Source organism: Mastomys coucha, unplaced genomic scaffold, assembly GCF_008632895.1.
Source record: "Mastomys coucha isolate ucsf_1 unplaced genomic scaffold, UCSF_Mcou_1 pScaffold18, whole genome shotgun sequence".
Lineage (NCBI taxonomy): Eukaryota > Metazoa > Chordata > Mammalia > Rodentia > Muridae > Mastomys > Mastomys coucha.
In genome coordinates, this window is record NW_022196900.1 from 58292781 (window position 1) to 58310628 (window position 17848).

The 17848-nt window shown below is 37.7% G+C and overlaps 1 protein-coding gene across 7 annotated transcripts in view; it reads right to left on the minus strand.

Moving 5' to 3' along the window:
* The window catches only part of Dock7 (dedicator of cytokinesis 7), a 206303-nt gene that overhangs the window by 65253 nt on the left and 123202 nt on the right, over positions 1-17848 (minus strand). For 5 of the 7 annotated variants that reach the window (XM_031377915.1, XM_031377919.1, XM_031377917.1 and 2 more), the window contains 5 exons: positions 14634-14720; positions 13257-13488; positions 8884-9048; positions 6924-7093; positions 54-143 (listed from right to left, as the gene is read on the minus strand). In XM_031377915.1, the coding sequence (XP_031233775.1) occupies positions 54-143; positions 6924-7093; positions 8884-9048; positions 13257-13488; positions 14634-14720 (744 nt within the window). The remainder of the gene's footprint in view (positions 1-53; positions 144-6923; positions 7094-8883; positions 9049-13256; positions 13489-14633; positions 14721-17848) is intronic. The other 2 variants (XM_031377916.1, XM_031377918.1) reach the window with 1 other exon arrangement.

Consider the following 17848-nt stretch of genomic DNA (forward strand, 5'->3'; position numbering starts at 1 on the left):
TTCTAGAGGGAAACATCATCAGCCAATAAAGAAACCTATAATGCAAACACCACCTGTGTTGATTCTGCACTTGGACTGGGGTTGGATCCCCATGGGGCAGCTTTTGGACCAGTGTTAACCCAGGAATTGGAGCGATCTAAACCCTAAGCACATAACAGAGAGCAGTTGGAAAGGAGAGAAATGTTACATGGTGCATGCTATGAATTATCTTAAAGAACCCAGTCCTCCCGATGCAAACATGGTCTGCATTAGTACTGTTAAAGCAACCCAACGATCTCAGGTACACAGAGAGCATTAGTTCATCCACAGCATCTCATCATATAGCGGGACTTCTAAAGAGAAGAGTATGAAGTATAGTATTTTAAGGTCATTTCAATGTAAAATGTTACCTTAAAGTACAAACCACAGATATTTCTACAGCATTACCCTCAAAATTCTTCCTAAATATGGTACAAACTCTTAACTGAACTGAGTCTCGGAGGAAGAAAATAAGTACTCTGCTGGAAGAACGTAAGTTCACTAAGTGCGTTCTTACTAGCTGAATGCTCCTCTGCAGTGAGAACGCCACAATTCTGTCAACCTTGCCTTTTTTTCTTTTAGAAAATAAAAAACATGAGGGAAAACATTATGTAAGAGAAAAGCTAAATTTGCCCCTTCCTAATAACAACAGTGAATGTGAAGTTGTATTTCTTTTTATTAATATTGGTCATTTAGATATATGGATTCTATCTCATATAAATATGTAAGAAAAACAAGTCTCTCTCAAGGAATTATATTTCTATCATTACTCTCATTATATCTTAATGTTAGTTATTATTAATGAATATACCAGCAAGTTATTGAAAGGGATTATTGGTTCTGATGAAGTCAGCTCAGGCCTGACTTCAACTTCCCAAGCCTAAGATTATTAGAATCATGTAAAGTTGTTTTATAAAATTCATATTCTGTTCTCTACCCCCAACTTCCAGATTTCAAACTCACCTAAGGGGAGAGAACCTGCTAAATGGAGTTGGGGCAAGTTATAATGGGTGTTTAGAGGATTTTAGAGGCCAGGATTACAAAGATAACCCAAAGCAATCTGATTAAAAATACTAAAGCCAAGAATGTACTGGAACCAGAAATACCAAAGACAAGACTGCTTGAAAATGAAGCCATGTTGGCACACTGAGCACCAGCTCCGTTTAGGCAGTGGGCCCTCAGGAAGATTCCCAACAGCAACAGAAAATGTGGCGTTCCCAGCCCACCATGAAACAGGTCAGTGAGAGTCTGAGGGGAAGGCCACACATCAGCACAATTTTTAGTATCTCAAGAGAAGTTTCTGAAAGGAAATTAACCACTGATTGGAGTTTTGACTTTAGGGAGAATATTTTCTCTACTTTTTTTCTTCTCAAACACAGAACAGTTGAAGTAACTAATATTAATATAATCATCTTTTTTCCTTCATTGACTGCCTAAGATAGAAGATAAGGTTCATACAAACTTTTCTGCTTGCTAATTTAAAAATCTAAAATAAATGACTTTTTATTCATTTTCTTATCTACAAAGTAGAAATAATGACAGCCTTCGTCATAATTTAAGGAGGTTCAAAGGGTAATGCCTTGAAGGTGGCAGATACTAGAAGTTGTTTATACAAAAATATTCTAGAGATTAAAATTTTGTATTTGAATTAATTAATTTGTAATGAGTAAAAGTATACTGCCCATACAAATGTATTACAACTATGTTTAAAATTTCTTTTTAAAATGTTTATGGAAATTAATATCAGAATAAAATATCAATTTGCTGCCAGTTATACTCCATAAATACAACATTGATGCTTGAATAGTTGTAATTACACATCAAAAGCTAAGTAAAGCTAAGACAGCCAGGGCTAAAGGGAGAAACACCCGCTCCTCTCTCTCTAACACAAACAAACAAACAAACAAACAAGCTAAAGACAATATATAGCTGATTAGTTTGTGAGGTAAATAACTTTCATAACTCAAGTGTTATAAAATTGAATATATATGTATATGTGTGTGTGTATGATACCAGTCCTTAAACAAATTCATTATCAAAAGATACTAATGTAACAACTTTCTAGCTGTTTAAAAAAGAAGAAAAAGGTAAAATATACCCAGTTGTGTGTATGTTTTTGCCTAATGCCAATACTATTATTTTGTCTTATCTTGTAGGTAGACAAACCTTTGAGGGGAGGAAGCAGAGCTTAATGAGCTACCCTCAGGGTAGGGTACAAATTCTACAAGAAATGCAGAAACTGGAAGCCTGGCCTATGACTCTGTCAAGATCTTAACTGGGGGGCCAATTCATGGCTATTTTGCTCAAGAATCTGGTTTCATATTGCCTGTGTCCTGAGAACAGGAATATAGTTAAATCTAAAGCTAATGGCCTAATTAATTTGTATGGCACAGGAAATGTCAAGATAGGAACAGTCACCTGTTTTTAAGAAAATAGCCATTAAAGAGATCAGCACTACTAAAGAGAAACCTGTGCAGCACTGAGATACATTGTAGGCAACATTGTACTTCTAAGAGGCTCCAATTTGTTAAGACCCAAATTCACTTAAAGAATAACACTTAAGTTGATTAGTTCACCAATTCTCAAAATCAACTGCCTAGGAAAATAACTCCCTGGGATCACTACACTGAAGCTGAGACAGCTATATCCCAAGGAACCCAAGCTACATCTCCCTGACCCTGTTTTTCAAGGCATGAAACTTGAGGGGCTGAGAGGGTCACGAAAAGCAACTGAGGCCAAGCAATGTATGATAGGGTTGCAGTCCTTGGAGGAGGCCCTATGAGGCCACTGTGCAAATCCATGAAGGTAAAGCCTACACTTCAATGAAGACCTCAAGATATTAGAGATGTCAAAACCATGAATCAAGAGTTGTGGGCATAGAAGAATCTGCCCTGAGAGATTCTGTGTGTTCCAAGGGCACCAGAGATGAAGGCGAGAGTTACTTAAGCCTTTTGGAACCTGCCAGACACAGAGCTGCAGGATTTCATAGTTGCCCTTATGGATTCTGGTTTTGCTTTGATGTGATTGTTTCTTCTATATCCCAGTTTTTCTATCTGGGGTTGGAGTGTTTTTTCTGTGTCATTATATGTGGGAGTTATTTAACCTGCTATGTGGAATTTTGAAGTGGAGGAACTGTTAATTACTGTGAGCATTTTTAAAGCTGGAGTGAATGCATTTTCTATTATAACTTGGTCGCAGCCTACAGGGTCAAAGGATAGTAGGATATGGTTTAAAAGTGATTTGTCTCGGTGCCAACTGGCAATGGGAGGACTTGTGGTGATTGGTATTAATTGTCTACTTGATAGAATCTAGACCCACCTGGGAGATGGCCTTCTGGGCACACCTGTGGGGTTATGCTAACTGTGCTAATTGCTATGTGGAGACTCATATGAATTGTAGGCAGGACCATTCTCTGGACAGAAGATCCTGAACTGTATAAAATGGAGAATGAGCTGAGACCTGCATGCAGTCAGTCCTCCCTCTCTGCTTCCTTCTTAAAGATACCAGGTGGCCAGCGTCCTGAGGCTCCTGCCTCTGTGACCTCCCTGACATAACCTGCAAGTGTCAACTAACACTACCACCTCCTCCCTCTAGTTGCTTGTGTTGTGGCATTTTTCAGAGCAAAGAAAAAAGACTAAAACACTGGTTATGCAAGAATTTAATAAGAATCTTAGGCAGAGCTCACTAGAAGGTGGCCCTCTAAGTAAAATCCTAAATGATTTCAGAGAGTAGTCACAGGAGGACTGTGCTTAAAGACATGATACAATCTGACTCAACTTCTATTGTGTATCTTAACTTGTAAACCAACGCTCTAGACATCATGTTGTGAACAGAAGGAAAGTTACAGCAGGGTAATATCTCAAGCTCATCACATTAATGCAGAGAGACACACTGCCATCTCATACTAAGATGGCAGAGATGATAAGAAGGCATATGAAAAGCACAGGGGCGGGAGAGGGGAGATAAAGAAAAGAAGAAACTCAACCAAACAGAAAACGCTGAGGCTCTCCATTTAATATATGTGCAATCTGAAGAAGGATTTAGGAAACCAGGCAAGTGGAATCCTGGCGAGAGCTCTGTACTGAAGAGTAAGGTGAGGGGTGATTAACCTAGCACTTACAAAAGTTCTTAATAAAACACGAGATGTGCACACTAAGAGATTATCAGAAAAGGAGGAACTTAGAAGAATATGGAAAGACCGAAACAGTTAACTCTGAAGAACAACACTAATACAATATAGAGTCTCAGAAGCCAAGCAAACTAAACAAAAGAAAACCAAGAATTTGTGTCAAAGATCCTGGCAGGATTAGAACGGAACAGAGGCTCAGAGCAGGGGCTGCCCTTGCACAGGCTCTGTGCTGGGTCCCCAGTCAGAGGGCTCACAGTGCCTGCAACTCCAGCCACTGGGAATTTGATGTTCTTACCAGAGGAATTTGCACTCGCTTGCACATACCATACACAAAAACACATAAAAACGTAAAGTTAAGATGAAAGAAATAATTTTAAAATCCAAATTTGGACACACAACTATTGGATTTAGCACAGTGGAGAACAACTGTAATATTAACAAGTACAATTTGGGTGGGAGATAGCAGGAAAGTTAATTAAAAAAGACATCAAGAGTAAAAGAACTGAAGGTACAAAGTTTACAAGTAAAAGAAACAAGACACAAAGTAAATGGGCTCTAAGAGACAGTAGAGCTGGCATAATCCCAGCACAGGTTCCAGGATACACCTCCCTTCTGCCCCCCAACCCCCAAATACCAGAAAATAGTGTACAAAGTAGCAGCAGGAACACTAGGGAGAATTTTTTAAAGTGAGAAATAACATGTCTGTCTGTGAATGAAAATGATTTGGTATATAGGAAGGAACTGATCACACAGGACAAGAGATCAAAGAACTCCTAAACTGGGAATCCTGAGTAGGCAAGAAAAGGAAGAGACTCACAGACAAGAAGAAGCTGCAGACTGTAAGCAAAGGAAGGCTCATCTTCCTTAAGCAGAAGACAAAAGCTGGAGGTCATGGTGGTCAAGATTAAGGAGGTGAAGGTATTAGGTGGTCTGTGGCAACAACCTATGGCAGAATGAAATGGTGAAAGGAACACAGAATGCCTGCCTGCCTGCCTGCCTGCCTGCCTGCCTGCCTGCCTGGAGCACCGGGGATTTCAGGGAATGCTAGCTGACATTTTTAAGACACAGAAGAGCCAGTCAGCTGTTTCTAATGATGGTTTTAAGTTTGAGAAGAAAAGAGATATTGAGGTTTGATTGTGACAAGAATATATGACTGGTCCTGACTAGTTGTGATGACTAAGGAGGAAGACAGAACATTTGGAAACTACTCTAAGCTCTTTCCTCTCCAGGAAAACAAGATTAAGTGACTAGAAGCTGAAAAGGAAAGCAAACTCCCAGAGTTGGGACACTACAAAGAAGTATGGATAATGGCTAGATGACAAAATGGATGAAATGAAACCATGAAGGCTAAGTTACCGGTCCTGAGGGAAGACCTATGGAAAGACCATGATTAAGACAAAAGACACCACCTCTAAAGGGAAGGAGATACGGTGGCATAAACTAGACAATAAAGTAAGAATTTAACAGGCATACAAAAAATTTAGACTCCTTACATTTTTATGAGATAAGAGTATGTTATTAACATTAAGGAAAAATATGAAAGTAATTACCAGTTTTTCAATGAAAGTGAAAAATGTAAAACTACTTAAAATAAAGCTTAATTAGATCTGGGTCAGCAGAACATACCTGTTATTACAGCACATGGGAGGCTGAAGCAAGAGGAACAGGAGTTCAAAGCTAGCCTGAGGTATATAATGAGACACTGTCTCAAAAAAAGAAAACTTAATTAAGACATACTGTGATGATTTTTTTCTTAAAAAAAGAAATTAGTATACACACCCACATGTACATGTGCATACTAATTTTTATATATAATTGGACAAGTTGTTATTATGTTCCATTTAATGATTTTCTTAAAAAGCAAAACTAATACCAATTAATATATAATATAGACTTTCTTGTTCTAAATCTTGAAGTTATATAACAAGTATAAAAAGAATAATTGTTATAGAAGGTACAATGTATAGAAATTAAGAGATATATTTAAGGTAGAATTTCAAGAAATATGCTATCTACCTTTGGACAACACTTGTAGTTCCCAAACAGGACTCATTATACTGATTATAAGCTCTGTAGTATACAACTGCTAAGTAATGCCTTCTACTACACACAAAAAAAAATGAGGCTAAAAATGAGGTTAAAAAATCTTAGGTACTTTTCCTAAGCATAAACTCAGATTTATCTTTGTATTATATATGCAGAAAAGTAATTTTCCTGAATATTTCTGGTGTGATAATAATGGAGGCTCTGAATAAAGTGTAGGTGGATCTTCTCCTAGTTGATCCTTCTCTTGTCTGGGTTCATTGCTAACTGGTTAAATAATCACACTTTCTACTCCTAGTGCAGTTCACCCATAGGGTCATAGGCAATGTAACTCTTACCAACCAAGGTCAGGAACTATGCTGGGTGCTCTCCTGAAGGAGGAGCTCACACATGGCATCGCTGAAAGCACATCTCTTGTATACATCAATCACAGAGGTCCCTCCCCATGCTATAGAATCAATCTAACGATTTTTCACATGATATATCAGACAAGTTATATGTGATGATTTATCATGAACAAATTTTAGATTTTGGCAGATTTTATAACAGCAAACATATTTAATAGAAATGTGAAAAGTACTTACTGACAGAATAGGAATATTTTGCTTTTTTCTAACTCAAGTAAAATAGAAAAAAATTTCATACTTACTTTGAACTTAAATACATCTTAAAATTAAGAATAAATTAAATACTTCGATAACTATCATAAATGGATAGCATGTCCTCGGTTTACCTTACTGCCAATGATTGACCGAACTTCATCATCTGGTGATGTGGGAGTCCCAGATATATCTGGGTTACTGTTGCTAAGGCTTCGAGAACGATTTAAGTTAAGGCTTGCAGGTCTCACTGCAGACCTAGCCATTGTGGCATAATGCACGGATCCTCCCAAACCCCCAGGACCTAGAGTTGCAATAAAGAACACATAATTAGTAAGAGGGGACCCCCTAAAAAATAACCACTTTACAAAATTCCACAAAAATTATAAATTGATTTAGTTTCTAAATTAAAATTAACACATATTCTTTTTTTTAAAAAGAAATAATTAGAAATAAAAAGAAATACTGACAGTTATGTGAAGTTCTACTTTATAGCAGTTGATGCAACCATAGAGACTATAAGTAAAAATCATTGTCTTAAATGTTTCAATATTTCATGAGCAATAAAAAAAATAAGAAACACACAAACACCACCTTTACTCAAACACAGTTGCGTCTTGGACACAAAATGTGGCAGCTGTTCCCCCTGTTCTCTTCTTGCTTACACTTCCCGCTGTGCCCCTTGAAATAGTCACTACAGGGACATCCAATTCATTACCAACATCACTTAAATGAAAGTATGTTTTTAGCTGGGCGGTGGTGGCGCACGCCTTTAATCCCAGCACTTGAGAGGCAGAGGCAGGCGGATTTCTGAGTTCGAAGCCAGCCTGGTCTACAGAGTGAGTTCCAGGACAGCCAGGGCTGCACAGAGAAACCCTGTCTCAAAACAAAACAAAACAAAACAAAAAAAAAGAAAGTATGTTTTTAATTTCTCTATCTTCATAAGTGATATAAAAAATAAGAAATAGCAACTTTGTTTTACACCACACACACACACACACACACACACACACACACACACACACACACACACACACCTAAAGATAATTCTAAAGATCCTAGGTTAAAAAAACAAAGAATTCCTTTGCCTGAATAAAATCAAGCATTATCTAGAAAAGCAAAAATAGCCAGCAATTAAATGATACAATCTGCAACTAGTTAATGTGAATACATTTTTTAGGTCAGGGCAAGAAAAAGGTTACAAGCCAAATGTGTGAAATATTACTACTGAACTAAACAAAAAGGCAGATGGAGACGTATTCTGGGTATTGTGTTCTGGATAGACTACTGTCACTCCCATGCTCAGATTCTCAAGTTAGAGAGCCTAAAATTCAGACAGTAAGTTATGGGTCAGGACAGAAGACCAGTTTTTCCTCTTTTGACAGCAAAGAAAAAAACTGTAGGCCAACCAACGCTTAAACCAGTAGCGTTGCCAATGGCTGCAAAGGGGCACGCATCACCATCACTAGAGATGAGTGATTGCTTACACAGCAAACAGGAAGGAGTTTCCAAAGCTCAATAATTAACTAACAAACTAAATGGAAACTCAAACTATCCCTCACAAATACCACCATCACCAATGTCATACAAAAGACAAGAAACTATTTGACGCTTTACTATTCAGAAAGCTTAAGTTATTTTACTGGTCATGAAGAAATTAGAATGTTTCTAGACAACCAATTTTTATATTAGTATAGACTTTTTAAGGTTAATAGAAAATTAATGTACAATGTGTCTCATTAAATGTCCAAAAAAACACTCTAAATGACAAATAAAATAGAATAAATAAAATTAATAAACTATTAATTTTAACAAGAAATGATAAAATGCTTTCAGAGATGGATGAAGAGACTGTCAAGGTTCACTTCCAATAATTAATTTAGTCAACTCTCCAAATCAACTTAAAGAAAAATGTATATAAATGATGTTTTACAAGGAAACATAACCCTTCAATGATTAACCCAGCCAATGTTCCTTAGTAGAGAGTAGATAAATGTTATGAATGTGTGAATAACACTATGGACTACCTAAGTACTTCAGTCTTGGCTAGAACACTTCATGAAAGAGAATTTAATACTAAAAAGAATAAAATACCTGGTGATGGTGAATTAGGGTAAGTATTTGGCAGGCGGAACACATAATAGATATACGACGCGAGAAGGTTGTTTCTGCCATGCTGGTCATGATTTCCTTCTAAGTTTTTATGAAGTCGATTTATAATTGATGCCATAGCTTCAAAAGATGCTTGCCCTAGATTAACTTTTCAAAAAGAAGAAAATATTTTTGCTTTAATGTTTTTAGATTTGCAGTTCCACAGGAAAGAAGGCTCTACCCTTTTACAAAAGGCTGTAAACAGAATAAGATACCTAAGTATATAAGATACAAAAATATTGTACTGATTTTGAATTGTGTACTGGCTCAACAAAAAGTATTCTTGAAAACAAAAGGAAAAATAACATATTTTGTAAATTTAATTTGAAATCGGTATGGGATAGATTAATTAAAACAAAAACACTGCCCAACAGGAAAAAAAAAAAAACTATTTTGAGAAGTAATATAAAGCACAGAAAAATCCATCTTTTAGACAACCTCAAGAGTTAACTTCTCATTTTAAAAATGATTCTGAAAATCTAAACAGCATACAATGTGCACCTATGTCTTTTAAAGAAATTTAAAATAACAATGAAAATGAATTATTAAAAACAATAATATGAAAAGAGAATAATGGGAAACAACTTGACTGAAATTACTGACTCTGAAAGAATTAGACGAGAAGGTTTGTTAAACTGGAAGGCAGCAAAGCACCTGAAACCACAAAACAATACCCACTCTGTCCTCCATGTCCACACACTGCAACAATTCTTTAAAACCAGGGGATTCTGCCAGCACATTGAAGAACTAGGTAAGCGAGGCTGCATGATCAAGGGTGTCAGTTCTGTGATTATTCATTTAATCATGACAGAAAATTATGGACAGCTAAATGAGGCCAGGCAAGTTTCTTGAAGGTTAAATAGTCAACTGAAATGGCCATTTACAAGATAATGAACATGTATTGAGCTAAGAGGGCAAGAGCACATGGACAGAATCTTGAGAGGGTTTAGCAACTTCCTGGCTCCTGGGTAAGTCCTTTATTTCTTTCCCCTCATAGTAATTATTCCAAATCAACAGAATCCTCTCCAAAACCACATACAGGGGCTGGAGAGACAGCTCAGGAGTTAAGAGCACTGACTGTTCTTCCCAAGGACCAAGTATTGATTCCTTCAACCCACGTGGTAGCTCACAACCAACTTTTAACTGCGTCCAGGACAACTTTTAACTGCGTCCAGGAATTCCATCTTCTGATCTCCACAGCTACCAGGCATGCATGAGGTACACATATATACATACATACATACATATATATATATATATATATATGTATGTATATACATATATATATGTATATATATACACACACACACACATATATTCAGGCAATACACTCATATGCATAAAATAACAATTAAATTAAATTTAAAAAATCCATCTTACTCACTTAACAATTCTTACCTTCTATATCACTCAGAACATGCATAAAGCATGAAAGGTCTCAAATCTACCTACAAACTTAATAGAAAGTAAACTCCTATTAACTTTCCAGGAAAAGCAATACCCATTCCCCATGTGAGATCTAAATTCACTTTCATTTCCTGAACTTGCATCAGTGGTTAAATTTCTCACTCCATTATCTTGGTTTTTTTTTTTCTCCTATTTTGCACATGATTTATTCCAGTAGGTAAACATGTTCACATTAGCTTTTTAATTTTCAGATTATGTGTATGAGTGTTTTGCCTGCATGTATGTTTATTTTATTTTATTTTTTTAATATTTATTATGTATTTATTTATTATAAGTACACTGTAGCTGTCTTCAGACACACCAGAAGAGGGCGTCCGATCTCATTACAGGTGGTTGTGAGCCACCATGTGGTTGCTGGGATTTGAACTCATGACCTTCGGAAGAGCAATCGGTGCTCTTACCCGCTGAGCCATCTCACCAGCCCCCTGCATGTATGTTTATGTATCATTTGCATGCCTGGTACCTGCAAAGGACAGAAGAAGGTGTTGTTAGATCCTCTAGCTGGAGTTACAAGTGGCTGTGAGGTTCCATGAGAGTGCTAGGAATGGAACCTGGATCCTCTGGAAGAGCCACAAGTACTCTCAACTGCCGCACCATCTCTCAGTATCTTCTAATCTATTCTTATGCTCCTTTCAATCCAGCTTTCCCTTCTAGCCAAACTTCTTGTATTTCTTCCTTCATTAGACTAAACTGCTCTTAAAATCTTTATCAGTGAACACTTGTCAGATATGGGATATACTCTGGAGCCCGTTGCTTGAGCTGAATTTTGGCTGTGGTAATGATAGCTGAGTGACTTTAGGCAAAACTTTTAAACATGTTTGCCACTGTACTCATCTGTAAAGTGGTGGTTTGAAGCTCCCATTTGAATGTCTGGTCCACAGTTAATGGAACTGTTAGCAAGGGTTAGGAGCTTTGTAGGAGGATGCGAGTCACTGAGGATGCGAGTCACTGGGGTTGCGCCCACACCATTCCCAGCTCTCAGCTACTGCTCCAGCACCTTGCCTGGCTGTCTGCTGTCACACTCCCTGCTATGATGGTCATAGACTCTATCCCATTGGAACCATTAATTAAATACTTTCAAAGGACAAATGCCATGCTCATAGTGAAGAGAAACTAAGACAAGACTACCCAAGCGGGCTGAGAGGATTGTATACAAAATGAAAATAAAGAACACAGTACTATTTTGATCAGTGCCTTGCAATTATTTATTTTATTTCTATAATCCCTAACAAGTAATAACTTTCTCTTCTTAAAAGCCATCCTAAAAGTAACAATCCTCTTTTCCTTGTTCTACTCTCTTGTCTTAATATTAGGGGTTTTATCACTTTTAGTAAGAAGTTGTATATGACTTCAAGCCTGTCTTTGCTTTAGATCTTTCCACTTTCAAACACATAGTGAATGCAAGTGCACATGAGCCACAGTACAATTATGAAGGGTGCACATGTGCCGTCAGCATCCGTGAGGTCAGAAGTCAACCGTCTTCTACCTTATTTGTTTGTTTTGGGTTTTCTTGAGCCAGGGTTTCTCTGTGAAGCTCCAGCTGTCCTGGAACTCACTCTGTAGACCAGACTGGCCTCAAACTTACTGATTCACCTGCCTCTGCCTTCTGACTGCTGGGATTTAAAGCCAGTGCCTAGCTGGGATTGTTTGTTTGTTTCCTTCTCCCTTGTTTTGAGTCAGGGTTTGTTTGTTGTTTTTCTTCTGTGTGTGCCAGAGTAGCTGGCCCATTAGCTTCCAGGAAGTCCCTTTTCTCCAATTTCTACCTTCCTAAGGTAATATAGGCATTGCAGACATTTACTCTATGCATTTGGCTTATGTATAGGGTCTTGGAAATGTGACCCTAGGTCTTTCACACTGAGTGCACTTTTACCCACTAAGAAATCTCCCCAGCCCCAGGATAGTGTGCCTTTAAAAGTAAATTTTGGTCATGTTGCTTTCTTAATTGGAGCCAGATCTCTCAAAGGCTAATATTTCCTGGTTTCCTAAAGTATGGTAGAAAAGCCATCACTATCTTTCCCCTTGTCCATCAATCACCTCTTGCTACCAACCCTCTACTTTACAGCTCAGTCCTTACAAGTCTTCCCATAGCTTCCCAAGGCCTTTGTGCTTGTGTTACATTGACGTGCCTCCTTCCCCTTGAAGAGTATTTATGAAGTTCTCCTATTCATCTTTGAGTATTTGAACCAAGAACTTCCTACACTAACGAGTGTCCCTAAAGGAATATAAATCTCAGGATGCTGAGCAGACATCTCCTTAGTGCCACTACTTAACAAATGTTAATAACACAGTAGCTAGTGTTTCTTTCCAGCTCAACTTCTTCCCAAGATTTTTATTTGGAAAGGTTGAAACTGAAAAACAGTTCCATTTTTTCAGAGTATAAAAGAAAATAGAGTAGTTTTGAAAAAACAAAGAGAAGAGCTATAGGAAATAGAGGATAACAGATGGATGAAGATGCAAAATGGATACACTACAATGTATGCTGTATAAAATGTAACAGGATTATCTATTAGCAGAATTGATGCATTTTATGTTCTATAAAATGTAACAGGATTATTTCTTTGGCTGATTTTCTTAACTACTCTGTGAGAATTTAGCAGCAGGGACCAAGCTTTGGACAGTGTCAATGAATATCTGATTCATCCTAAGTGCTTAATAAATATTTGATGACTGAATATGTTTTGATAGTTTGAGTAAAAGTCTATAAATACATGATCATTTCCTATCACATACAAGTAGCCCCCTCCCACAACAAGCACACCAAAAAGAAATCAGGATTATTTTTAAATCTGTTAGAAATGCAAAATTATAAATTATAACTTTAATGATTCATCCCATGTAAGTGTAGTTACCTATCTGGCCAGCAATCACAGGAGGTCTAACAACTAAAAGTATGAGTTTATCAAGCAGAAGATGAAGAAAACGGACTACTGGTTCCAGCTGTGAGGAACTCAAGGCTGAAATGCTGCTCTTCAGTTCACTCTCTAAGTTGTTTTCCATGATCCTCATGTCCCCAATTCGGACCGGGAACATGTGTTCATCCAGAGCATTGACAAGAGCAAAGAATTTGTCAAGATAAGGGTCCTAAAATAAAGAAAAAACAAAGAACTAAACAATGCTAAACACATCAATTCCCAAACCCTCAAGAACTACAGAACACTAACATCTCATATTAATTGATAATGCAAAAAGCCATATACAAGAGTATACACACCGTATCTAATATATCACTTCTTACTCGTCATTGTGAGACAAACAGCCATCTCAAATTCCACCATTTACTCAAGAAATCGTTGAGTGTTGGAGGACCTTATTTGTAGGTTGAGTTTGCTTAATTTTTGGAGCTTAGTTCTCATGACAGGTACTTTAGCAAGCAGTGCCTGTTACTAACCTATTGTCTTATAGCTCCTACCTCACTTTCCTTTTCACATGGTACAACAGAGGAGCTAAATCCTCCCACGCATACTACTTCCTTGTCGGTTGTAGTCTGTTGGGGCTTGAGGACTTGAAAGGCACCTTCTTATATTCCTGGTTGGGGCTAGACGGGAAGGATGTACAGCAAGGCAATGGTGGCCCTGATGCTCCTACCGTAGGCACTGCCAACAGGTTTCTTTGACACCACAGAATGCTAAGCTACATGTTCTTACAGCAACGGGTCCTCTCCTCAGAGCCTGACCATCAGTCTTCAGGAGCTTCCTCTGGCCTTCTAAGATTCTTTGTTGACACTTATATGTCTGCTATCTGTTGCTATAGAATTCTTTTAACATTCATTTAATAGCAAATCATCTTTAATATTTTGAACAAGTCTGCATTTAAAATGTTATTAGTTCAAATTGCTGGTGGATTTGTCTCCTAACTGAACCTGTCTGCTGTTATACAACGTCCTTCCTTACTGCTAACAGAGTCAAAAAACCTGCACCAAATGATCTCTAAAAACTTTCCACCTGAGATACTTGACTTTGACTTAAAATGAGCTCACAAGAGCATTTCTACTCTATTTTGCCATGTGCCAGAACTTAAAAATAAGAGAAAGATCCATAATTGTTCAAAATACATCAGTCACATTTAAAAGACAAAGTATTTAATGACATTTAATGAAAAAAAGTCTAAATCTGTTTTTAACTAACGTATATTCCTAAAGTCTGGCAAGACAACAGAACTGTCATAAGTGAGATACATGTTCAATTAATCTAAGTGAATTCCGATTACAAAGAAATACTAAAACTCACTTGTGTATGAATGGATGAAACAGCAACAACTTCAACATTAAATACTCCTTTGTGGTTGTCCACCCACTTCATACCAGGTAGAGGAACCTGTAAGACACCAAGCAGAGCATTCACAGGCTTGCAAAGGCTTTATGACTATACTATAGAAATATTATTTGTATTTATCCTTTGAGAATCCCATACATGTACAAAATGCATTTTGATTATATCTGTCTTCCATTCTCTCCTCCCAACTCCCTTGGATCCCCTCAATAATAAAAGCAAGTATATACACTGGACTTCCTGTTACACACAGCTAAAACTGTTGGTAACATTAACAAACTGAACACAAAGACTCTAAAAGGTGAAAGAAAAGACAGGCTGGCAATCTCAGCAAGCAAAGACCCAAAAGCAGCTTTCTTGTATTTTATTTATACTTTAAAAATCCAGGACTGGGTGTGAGAGAAAGAAACTCCAAAGAGCCAAAGAGGGAATTCTGCCCTAATTAGCAAAGCCAATCATACTTCAGCCATTAGCCAACAATCATCCTTGAGACAGATGAAATCCACACAGCCTTGATGTCTTGCCAAAACAAGTGGACTATATGATGGAGAACACAGCCCCTCCTCAGCTGTCCTTTTATGTGTACAGAGAAAACCTAGTATAGCTGGTAGTCCTATTTCAAATTCCCACATGAAGGTAGAGATTCAATCCCTCAACTGAATCAAATAATAAAGGCCTGAAACCCATCTTTATTTTTCAAAAATATTTTCCCCTTTAAAAATATGCAGGTAAGGACTGGAGAGATGGCTCAGTGGGTTAGAGCACTGAATGCTTTTCTGAAGGTCCTGAGTTCAGATGCCAGTAACCACATGGTGGCTCACAACCACCCAAAATGAGATCTGACGCTCTCTTCTGGTGTATCTGAAGGCAGCTACAGTGTATTACACCAGAGCAAGCGGGGCTGTCCTGAGTTCAATTCCCAGCAGCCACATGATGGCTCACGGCCATCTGTACGGCTACAGTGTACTCATACACATAAAATAAATAAATAAATCTTAAAAAAATATGTAGGTAAAATATATAACATACTTATAAATTCAACAGGTCTACAGTCTGAGAATCGGCAGCAAAAATATCTAGGCACTTTTTAAAAATGTTATGTACATTTTAGTAACAATCTTTTAAAAACTGCTAATTTAATGCAATTTGAAAGCAAATAAATATGGAATGGGGAGATAATAAATGATGCAAGTTATTAATATTCCAGCTCTTGGCTCAATAGATTTAAATAGCAATTATAATATAAATAAAATATTTTGTATAAATATTATTTTATAAATAAAATGATAAATCAGAAACCATCACTGTCCATCTGTGGTACAACCACTATTAAATTTAAAACATCTAATATTCAGATCTTCTCATAATATATCTCTAATATAAGCATCTAGAAGTACAAATCATGAGGTAACACAAATGTATTTCCATTTGACATCGATCAGGCATAAAAAAACAAAACTGTTTTAAGGTCCATGTAATAATTACACCAAGTTTTATACTTCTACAAAGAGAAAAACAAACTCTAGCTGCAGGTTGAAACATTTCTATGTCCTAGGAGTTTACTCCCTAACCCTAACAAACAGGGCCCCTGGGGCATGTACCCGATGTGTCCACTCTGCTGAGACATATTAGTGACTAAGGTTCTCCTTATTCTAAGGTTCGAACAGTAGTCAACCAGAACGAGACCAATTTGGGACATCTTGTATTAATAAAGGTATCACTAGACATATTGCTTTACCAGAAAAATAAGTCAGAAAAAAAATGGATGTGCAGAAATGTGAAGTGGCACACGTCTGCACAGCTCACTGTAGGAGTCAAGAGCACTGCTCTGGTTTGGTAGAGTATGCCCCGAAGGCTTAGAGGCCACGTGATGGGCATCTGGGGAGTGACTGGGACAGAGGCTTCTATCTCTGGAGTAGAGAACTCCCCAGATGGATTCACAAGAAGACGGCATTACTATGAGGTGGTGGAATCTGGGCAGTAGAATTAAGTTTGATGTGGCTGTCACTGTGGGCATGCTCTAAGAGTTCTCTTGTCCAGGACTCTTCCCTCTTCTGCTTCTGTCCCAAGTGAGGAACTCTGCTCTCTCTCCCTTGGCATGCCTTGATGTTCTTTTGCCTTCTCACAACTCCAGAGCACACAAGCTCTAAGGCACTATAGTATTTACTTCTTTTATATTGTCTCTCACATATTTGCCACAGAGGTGCGAAGCTGACTCACTCAGCTTTGGGAATGGTATACCCCACAAAAAGAGTGCTTATGGGTTCAGGGTGAGGAACACATGTGTTTAAAGGAAGACAGTAAAAAATTGAGAAGATGAAGAGTAAAAAAACTACATTAAAAGAACATTTTAAGAGCTTTAAATAGTGATTAGCAGGTAAAATTAAAGTAATAGTTTTGTTAGCAAAATAAGTTTCTAAGTACTTAAGCATGGTTACATGTAAAGCCCAGCATTAAGACCTAATAATGGGCTGGTAAGATGGCTCTTCCGAAGGTCCTAAGTTCAAATCCCAACAACCACATGGTGGCTCACAATCACCCATAATGAGATCTGACACACTCTTCTGGGGTGTTTGAAGACAGCTACAGTGTATTTATTAATAATACTAAATAAATCCTTGGGGCAGAGCGAGCAGGGATTAAGCAAGCGGAGCAGACCTGAGCTAGTGGGATCTACCAGAGCAAGCAATTCCCAACAACCAGATGAAAGTTTACAACTATCTGTACGGACAGCTACAGTGTATACTCATATACATAAAATAAATAAATAAATCTTTAAAAAACCCGAATAAAACAGTAAAGTTTAAATTCATCAAATGGGCTGGGGATTTTACTCAATGGTAGTACATTTTGCCTAGGATGTAAAAAGCCCTGGGTACCATACTAAGGAAGGGATGGATGGAGGGAGGAAGGGAGGGAGGGGGTGAAGTATTATGTGTTATGTTTTCAGGCAGAATGTTTCTTTCAGTTGGTGCTCCCCCCCCCAGCCAGCAGACTCCCCACTATGTACACCCTTCTGTCCAGCCTTCTGTCTCCCACAATACTCAGCAAATCTTTTTACCCTCTCTTGGTCTCTTTCTGAGTTTTTAAGCTTTAACTTGTATTTACTTCCACTGAAACACACACCCACCCACACACACACACACACACCCACACACACACCCACCCACCCA